At 45.7% G+C, this 9260-nt stretch overlaps 1 protein-coding gene across 1 annotated transcript; it reads right to left on the bottom strand.

Annotated features, from left to right (window-relative positions):
* Positions 1 to 2065: 2065 nt before the first annotated feature.
* LOC103713505 (low affinity inorganic phosphate transporter 4-like) lies at positions 2066 to 3702 on the bottom strand. The gene has a single exon (XM_089926287.1). The coding sequence runs from the start codon at positions 3700 to 3702 to the stop codon at positions 2143 to 2145; it is 1560 nt and encodes a 519-aa protein (XP_089782413.1). The 3' UTR covers positions 2066 to 2142.
* Between the last annotated feature and the right edge of the window lie 5558 nt (positions 3703 to 9260).

The following is a 9260-nucleotide window of genomic DNA, read 5'->3' as shown; positions in this document are numbered from 1 at the left end:
AATTGAGCAATTTCCGACGCTTAAAAGCGTCGGGGAAAAGTTAATGCCGACGCTATACAAGCGTCGGTAAATCAGGAATTGCCGACGCAAAAAAGCGTCGGGGAAAATGCCCTGTCGGTTTATCGCCGACGCTATATAAGCGTCGGTAAATCCATGTTTTTGCCGACGCTTTACTCCAGCGTCGGCAAAAACTTTTGCCACACCGCTATATCCGACGCTTTGCCGGCGCTTGGCTTTGCGTCGGGGGTATTTTAGCCGACGCTAATTAGCGTCGCCAAAGCTCCACGAAAGCGTCGGGATAGGTCCTTTTTCCTGTAGTGTACCACTTGACAATGTTCATAGCTTGTTCACACATTACTGTGCACTACCACTGTCCTAGAGGTCCATGGCCATACCATCTAATACTCTATATCCATAGCCTACTCGTACACCATTGTACACTACGGCAACATTGGCATCCAAATTTACCCATAAGTAAATATATTTGACTAGCTAATCCTTGCATCTAGTTGTCCTCTCCTCAGTATGACCAACTTGGCCATCCTTGATCCTTGGCCTAGCTCTAAGGTACATAATTTGATTGATAATTCATAAGCCGCACTTGTACTCCATAGCCGATCGGCTCTTATCGATCCCCACGAGAAATCACTCTACAATGCTCATGCGACTTGCCTATTAGGATAGGCCAAGCCCTTGCCCAACTACCATTGCCTATTCACTCCATCATGGTGATACAATTGGAGAGAAGAAAAATTTTCATCAACTTTCTTAACTCGAATCTCATCAAAAAATTAGAACAAATAAAAAAAATTACGAAAGTAGGATTTACATCCTCTTTTTTTATTGATAATCGAAATCTATGATATATAGTCACATTTATAAAGGTGAGGCCTACTCTTACACAATTCGGATTGAATTCCTCTTTCTAGTTCTAATAGAACTCTCTTTCCTAAAATAGACATGACTAGTAAAAATAAAGTAAAAAAAAGATAAAATTCTATAGGGATAGATCTTGACTTCTGCATTAATTTTGTGTTCTAATGTTCTACTGAATTCTTCACATATTAAGAGATACGTTCGATCATAATTTTTCTGAAAAGAAAACTTTCGATTTGATGGACCTGCTTCAAGGTCCAAATGGTGAAATTTTTGCATATTTCAACCATCTAAAGGGTTTGTGCTACATTGTACATTTTGAAAAAATATTCGATTTGAAAAAAAAAACTATCTCAATCGAGCATCATATGACCAAGTTATGACCTTCGAAAATTTGGCTCGTAGCTCAGCTTTCTGATGTAATCTCACCTCAGACTCTATCTAGCTCTACTTATAGTGGCCAAATGATCCATATTGAGTTCCACTTGTGGTGACCAAAATTGTCCACATCGAGTCCGACCCATAGCGGCCAAAATAATCTATATATAATCTTACATGAAGTAACCACAATGGTCCATATCGAGTCTGATGATCCTTCTAAATCATATAGAGATCAAGAATGCATAAGACAACCTGGACAATTCCTCGAGAAGTAGCTTCTTAAAGATTCCATCCATGCAATGTGATCAGCTCGTCCGACCAGCATTGCTCCGAACATCTCCATATGAGGCCATCCAAGCAAGGCACCATCTTGCATTGCAATTGTGCCACAACAGGTTGTGGCACAACTATACCCTTAAACCAAGTGGAATCCTTGAGTACCCATATATATTTTGGCGGTCAACTGCCTCGTCAAATATCATTGTTCCCGAGTCTCCAAATACTATACCCCGACATCCACCCAATCTTGATCCCTCAGTAGCACCGTGGTGAGCCTGCAACAAAGTCTGCGGCACTTTGGCAAAGGCGGTATAGAGAACTAAGCAAGCAAATTCCCAAGTATCTGGACTAAGCGAAAATCTAGTATTGAAACTACCGTTCTCCATCTTCATTATATCATTTTTAACACACCTTCAATGCATCTCAGAGTTCCAATTTATCCCACGAAGACGGTATGAAGGAACACTAATTATTTACCCCCTCACAAAATATTATTATTGTACGTGCAAATATATTAATAACCCACGCATTATCTGATCATCGCGCCTATTATTGTCCTCTTATATTAACGCAACCCAAGAGGAATCTAACCATCTCCCATCAACATCAACCTCTCCCTTCTCCGGCCTTCCCGTCTTCTCCGGCCCTCCCGTCTTCTCCAGAGATCTCCTCCAACGACCTCCCCTTGGTCTCCGTCACCAAAAACGTGCAGAAGAACCCTAACATATTTGTAAAAGCTAGCACGATGAGCGCACCCTTTATCTGGCTTGACTTCTCGTCCAATGTGAAGCTCTGCACGCCGAACGCCGCGACGATCGCTCCGGCCTTCCCCGCCGCCGCGCTCAGCGCATGGCACGTCGACCGCACCCTAGTCGGGAAGAGCTCCGCCGGCAGCACAAACGTGGTGCTGTTCGGCCCAAAATTAGCGAAGAAAAACGTGGCGCCGTAGAGTGCAGCAAACAGCGTGTGGTTCTTGTCCTTGAGGTAGTCATACTTGATCCCCATTATCAACATGAGCAGGGACATCATGAAGAATCCGACGAGCTGAATCAGATACCTTCCCATCTTCTCGATCAACAGCACCGTGACCCAGTAGCCGGGGAAGGTCCCGCACAGCGCGACTATGAACATGGCTTTCGACGTCTGGTACACTTCCCTAAGCGCATTCACGTTCTCCGCCGAGCTTGTGAGGTGCATCACCGGAAAAATGTCCTTCTGGGTGAGGTTCTGGCTGTAGAATGCGATGTCGAGCAGGAACCAGGTGCTCATCGTGCCGATGAGGTGCCGCCCGTGCCGTCTAAAGAACTCCCCCGACAGTAACCGGTAGTCGTTGGCAGATTTAAATTGGGCTACCTTTTCTTGATCAGCCTGTATCTCGATCTCGAGGACTTTCTCCATGTCGAACGCCGCCTGCTTCGCGTTCCCGGCGATAAGTGCGGTGTACCGGGCGGTCTCGGGCATCTTCATGCGCCAGTAGTAGGTGATGAGCGCCGGGGCCGCGCCGAGCATGAGCACGATGCGCCACAGGAAGTCGGCCTGCGGCTGGGTGGAGTGGACGTGATCGGCGGAGAACGGTGGGGCCGGAAAGAAGTAGAGGAAGATGGCCGAGAGGGTCATGGAGACAAGGCCGGCGAAGATGATGCCGACGCCCTGCATGGCGAAGACAGCGGCGATGAAGGCACCGCGGGTTCTCTTGTTGGCGTACTCAGACATGATGGTGGCCGAGAGGGGGTAGTCGCCGCCGATGCCGAAGCCGAGCCAAAAGCGGAAGAAGCAGAGGGTGGCCATGACGGACTTTGGGGAGGAGCCGAAGGAGAGGCCAGAGCCGATGGCGCAGATGACCATGAGGACGAGGGTGACGCCATAGACACGCTTGCGGCCTAGGCGGTCGCCGAGCCAGCCGAAGAAGAGCTGGCCCGTGAGGGTGCCGATGAGGGCGACCCCGATGACGAAATTGTTGACGTCGCGAGGGAGCTTTCCCGGCTTCATCTTGCCATCGTAGTAGTAGAGGCGGCCGAGGAGCTTCGATATGGTGCTGATGCAGAAGAGGTCATAGGCATCGGTGAAGAAGCCCATGCCGGCGATCACGATGGCCGTAACATGGTACCATTGGGTGCGCGCCTTGTCGAGCGCGTCGAGCACGGCGAGGTTCGGTGACGATGACATTTTTGCTAGCTTGCTAGCTTTCAAGACAGCCAACCTTGCGGGTGTGTCACAAAGAGAGGCATGGGGGATTTTTATAGCTGATTCTGGAGAGATCAAGAGCTAAGCTAAGAATGAGGGCGTCCATAACAAAGAGCTAAGCTAATAAACCGAGGAGGCTGAGGGTATTTAGGGAGCATATTCTCCATGGTCCGTTTCACATAGAGTTCGTCGGAGGGATATCTTTTCTAGCATCGAGGTTTGTTTTTATCTGGTTTTTTTTCCTTTGATGGCTTTGCTTTTGTCTGAGTTTGGAAGGGAGGGAGAGATTGGCTGCGCCTTTGATTAGGGGTTCGTTTGGTTCGCGGAAAAAGAAGGAGGGAAAGAGTGGTCAATGAAAAAGTAATGAGATTCCTCTTGTTTGATTGGAGTTTTCAAAGGAGAGAGACGAAAAAGTTGTATTCCTATGGAAATATGATTTCCACATTTCATGAAAAAGTCTTTTCCATAAGAAACATGGAAAAGTTTCTTTTCCATGAGGCGGGAATCACTATATTTTTTCTTTTTCCCAAAAAAAACCCTTCAGCATTAAAGAAGCATTAATGAGGCATTAATGACCTAATTTTTATTAAGGGCATAATAGGAATTATACATAACTTTTCCAGGAAAGTGGATGGCCAACCAAACATAAGCACTTTAGAAATTTGTTACTTTCCCATGGTCAATCAAATATGCCAAAAGTACTTTCCTAGATATCCTCTTACTGGGAATTTGTTTTCCAGAAATTCATATTCCTAGGAGAGAAAATGCTTCCCGCAAACCAAACGAGCCCTAGATGTAAGCTGTCGTTTGGTTAAATACTGGGGTTGTCTCTTTTTCTTTTTTATTCCCTTCCTATCCTGAAACAAATAATCCTATAAGAGTGTATGAACAAATTTTCTTAAATCGTCTTCTCTTGTCAAGAACAAATTAGTGTGTCCCAAGTGTGACAATGTAATAGTCCTTAAATCGCCTTCTCTTGTCAAGATATGCAGAAATTAATCCTCTACAATATTCCAAGCTCTGGAAATTTACTAATACCCATGCACAATAAATTATGATAGAGCAAAAAAACTTTAGCAATATATACGTATTTTTCTCATTTAAATCCAACCACCTTGTGAATTAGATAAGGTCCAAATGAACTTAAACTAATAGACTCGTGCCACGTTCCTAAGTTATCATAATTCCTGCAACAAGAGCTATGGAGGATTGGATTCAATACGACTGCTCGATCATTTTTAAACTCACTCAACTTGTCTTTCAAAAAATTGAAGTTAAGATCAGCAGAGAAACTTCAATTTTTGATGAGGAGTAGGAAAATTTCATATCAATAAAAGAATAAGCTGTGAGGCATATAACAATCACAAACCATTGAAACAGGAAAGTACATTTTTTAACCTAAAATAGATGTGAGGTTGTTCCTTCCGGGTGGTTTGTGACTTGTGATGGATGTTAAATTAACCAAAAACAGCAGCTGAAATAGAATAAAGCCAATGGATACATCCCTTTCTTTCTTGTTGCCAGGATTCTTTCCTTCTTCCTTGGCCTCAGAAGAAAAGGTTCCAGAAAGGAGGGAAGAATATGATGAGGACGCACACCCTCGTTTTACTTTTGGCCATCATTGGTTGCGTTCTGAAAGGTACGTTAGGCCACAAGAATCACGTCGTTGGAAGTAGCTTGGGGTGGACTGTTCCCCCTAACAAGACCTTCTACCAGGATTGGGCTCAGAAAAAGCTTTTTGCTGTGGGAGAGAGACTTGGTGAGTATTTGACCCAAAGGCCACCTTGCTGAATTTGATAATTGATTTATAACATCTCTCATAGCCAATCGATAAATTTCTCCAGTGCAAATCAGACATTTATGCAATTTATAAAGATTTCTGCAAAAAGAAAAACCTTCTAATTCTCAATTTCATTTGATAAAAAAATATTTTTTCATCTTCGCATGCAAGAATATTGCCTTCGTTTTCACTTTAATACTGAATAATTATACCTGTGTCTTGTGTTTATGTATGCATGTGGGAGCTTTGAACCATCTTCTCCTCATATGAGGATGACATCCATCGAAGTCCAAAAGAGTTCATTCCGGTAAAAAATTAAATAAAAATAAAAATCAATGTATAACAATCCAGGGCCTCACCCAAAATAGTTAGGGGGGAATAACTGATGTAGAATTAAAAACACGTCCGCATGGGTCTTCACATACTCCTACCATTTAAGCCCTAACGTCCTTATCAGGGTAAAAGTTTAAGCACCACGATCAACCCGTAGTCAACTCTAATGAATTTATGCTGCAGTATCCCCTAATCCACATCGATTATAAGCTAGCTTCGCTCTGATACCATTTGTTAACAATCTAAAACCTCATCCAAAATGGCTATCCGGAAGGTATTATTTGGGTTCTTTAATCTTATATAAGAACTCAAGATCTACCTAGTGAATAACCGATGTAGGATTAAATACACGTCTGCATGGATTCTCACATATTATTTTTCTAAAAAATTCTAATTTTTGATCATTTTTTTTTTTTGTGAATTATTGATCAGGTAAAATGATTCGAATCTTGGTGGACTAAATCTGAATCCAAAATTTGTGATATGTGCTGCAGTGTTTCCTTACAAGGTAGGGGTGCATAACGTGATAGAGGTACCAAAGGAGGACTTCGAAAACTGCACGCAATTCAAAGTCATCGAAAGGCACCATGAAGGACCACTGATCCTAGAGTTGACGAAGCCTGGTCCTCACTATTACTACTGTGGGGTTGGGCTGCACTGTGAGCTTGGGCAAAAGCTCGCTATCAATGTCTCTGCCGAAGCTCCTGCGGTCGTAAATATTTTCACCCAACGCCCTGCTCAAGCTCCAAGCCAATCATCTGCTAATATCGTTTCCTTGGCTGCTCCACTTGCGGCTCTCCTCATGTACGTGTTGCATTATCTCTTCATGTGAGATGAAAGGTGGCCATGCTAATATTGCCATTGGAGAAGATTGATGGGGGAGAATACATTGTTTAACTTTGCAATAAGATATGTAAAAGGGACTTCATCTACTTGTTTATTGGTAAACATAAGTATCATGTGATTGAAAGGAAACATAGAAGCTGCTCCATTTAATTTGTAGCCATTAGGAAGCAGGTCATTGAACAAATTTGCGACGCTCGTTATGTTTTTAGAATTATAGGTATTTTTATGAAAAAAAAAGAAGATGAGCTATGGGGAGGTGAATTGCTTGCTTAGCTCAATGATTAGTAACTTGCCTTCTGCTGATTTGAGATTTGTAAACGGAGAGGAGAGACTTCCCCCCTCACCAAAACACCCTAGCTCCCTGTGTATTTCGATCTCGATTTAAAGTATATACGTTGCACCACATGTAACCATGGACTTGCACATTGTTGACTAGTTTGATGAATCTTATTTGCTTCGGATGCTTGTTGAATCAATCTCTGCAAGAAACTTTTCTCGCTGCATGGATTTATCAAAAATATTTGATAGACATCATATAGATGGCAGCATGAAAACTGAAAACAAAGGAGGTTCAAGCCGCACCAACTAGTAATTAACAATCAAAGGTATTTCCTCTCTATAGTCTATGAAATCTTTACCCATTTCCTTGCTTCTTAAGAATTATCATCTATGTCTACTGTTGCTGGAAATTGGACCCGAGGGCAATCTTCGGTCGAGGAAAGGGAGCGGCGAGTGAGTTCTCACGGCGGGGCGGCGATCCGTCGGCGAGCGGCGTCCTCCGTCTAGGGCGGTCGGAGAGAAGGGGCGGCGGGTCCTCGTGGCGAAGCGGCGATCCGTCAGTTGGCGGCGTCCTCCGTCCGGGTGCCTGCACACGAACCGGTGGCCGGGTTTTCCGGCGCCGGCCCTCCGACGCTCAAGTCAGGGAGGGGGCAAATAGTGTAGAAAGGGAGATAAATAATGTCTGTAAAGTGTATCCATCTTCTAACCCCCTCCTGAGAGGCCAAGGCTCCCTTTTATAGGTGGGGATTGGTTTACCTGCGATGTAACAGGGCGAAGCCGTAGTACGGCTCGGCATATTGTTCAGGTCGGCGCATGGTCAGGCGAATCATTGCCCTGATGTCGGCGGTGAGGGCGTCGTATAACCCGAACTAGCACGCTGTCAGACGAATTATTGCATTGGTGTCGGAGGTATGGCCGAGATCGGAGACTTATCATAGTTGACTAGACTCTGCTGGGCTGATTTGCCGTGGAGAGCTGAGAGTCCGTAGATGACAGGAGCCATGCGCATTTATGGTGGAGTAAGCTGGAGATCCGCATTTATTGTGGAGTAAGCCGGAGATCCGCATTTATTGTGGAGTAAGCTGGAGGTCCGCATTTATTGTGGAGTAAGCCGGAGATCCGCATTTATTGTGGAGTAAGCCAGAGATCCGCATTTATAGTGGAGTATGCCGGAGGGTTACAGCGACCATGCGCAATAAATGCCAAAGGGGCGTCAGGGTATGGTCCTCGGCCAGACCTCTGAGGCGCACGGCCGTAGTAGGTGGCTGACGAGAGTAGACCTCGAACATCGGGGTTTTTCTTAGGCCGGAGGTCTCGAGGTCGGGCGTTCCGAAGTCGGACGCCGACTACGGCCGTCCGGGGTCGGAAGTTGTACGGCTTCTTAGGGGCGTTTATGTCATTTGGGAAAAAATCTTATTCCCCCCAACACTACCCCCCGACTTCCGAGTTCGAGCGACTTGTGGGCTCGGACGTGGGAAGTAAAGTCTGTCACTGAGGTTGGGGGGCGAGTCTCGTCCGCCCCCTTGCGCTTCTCGGAGCTTTCATGGTGAAACCTGCGCCCTTTGGCGTCTCGAGGCTGCTTTATTCAGTGAGCTTATGATGAAGCTCGTATTATTACGCTTCTTGAAGCGGAGGTGGCGTCTCTTGAATCGCCAGGATCGCCTTACAGCGGATTAATGATGGGGGTCCTCGAGCTCGTCGAGGCGGTGCCTCAATCCCGTAATCGAGGCTTCTCGCTCATTAATGAGTGTGCCGTTACGGGATTTAAAACGGACACGCGGCGTGACCCAAGGTCGGACGCTTCCGATTTCGTGTTACTGGATCACAATTCCGGAGAGGTGGAGGCCACATCGAGGCTCCGCGTGTCCCAGATCTTATTAAATGAGGGGAGCGGGGCAGCGTCCGCTCGTTCCTCAAGACGATTTGATTTTGCAGACCCATGATGAGGCCCCGAGATCCGATGGGACAACGCTTCGATTTCGTACCCGATTTATTAATCCGGAGTGAATACGGTGCCTCGGCTTCCGAGGTCGACACGCGGCGCAACCCGATCGGGGGATGGGAACCGACCCCATCGATCTGGGCCGTCAGGGGGGTCTATATAAACCCTTCGAGGTTGCCCTAAAGGTCTTATTTGGCTGCTTCTTATTTTCGTTGCCTTTCTCCCTTGCTTCCTTTCTCAACCGAACCTTGCCGTCGGTGCCCGGAGCGATTTCCGGCGATGTCCAGTAGGTTTTCACCCTGTTTTCACTAGGGTTTCCTCTTTTCTTCTCCTCCCCAGCTCCCATTTTCCGCCTTTTTT

The sequence above is a fragment of the Phoenix dactylifera genome, chromosome 1, assembly GCF_051530095.1.
Source record: "Phoenix dactylifera cultivar Ajwa chromosome 1, Ajwa_hap1_PhDact_Kaust_v1.1, whole genome shotgun sequence".
Lineage (NCBI taxonomy): Eukaryota > Viridiplantae > Streptophyta > Magnoliopsida > Arecales > Arecaceae > Phoenix > Phoenix dactylifera.
The sequence above is the reverse complement of the archived record's forward strand: the minus strand, read 5'-3'. Positions and strand labels throughout refer to the sequence as shown.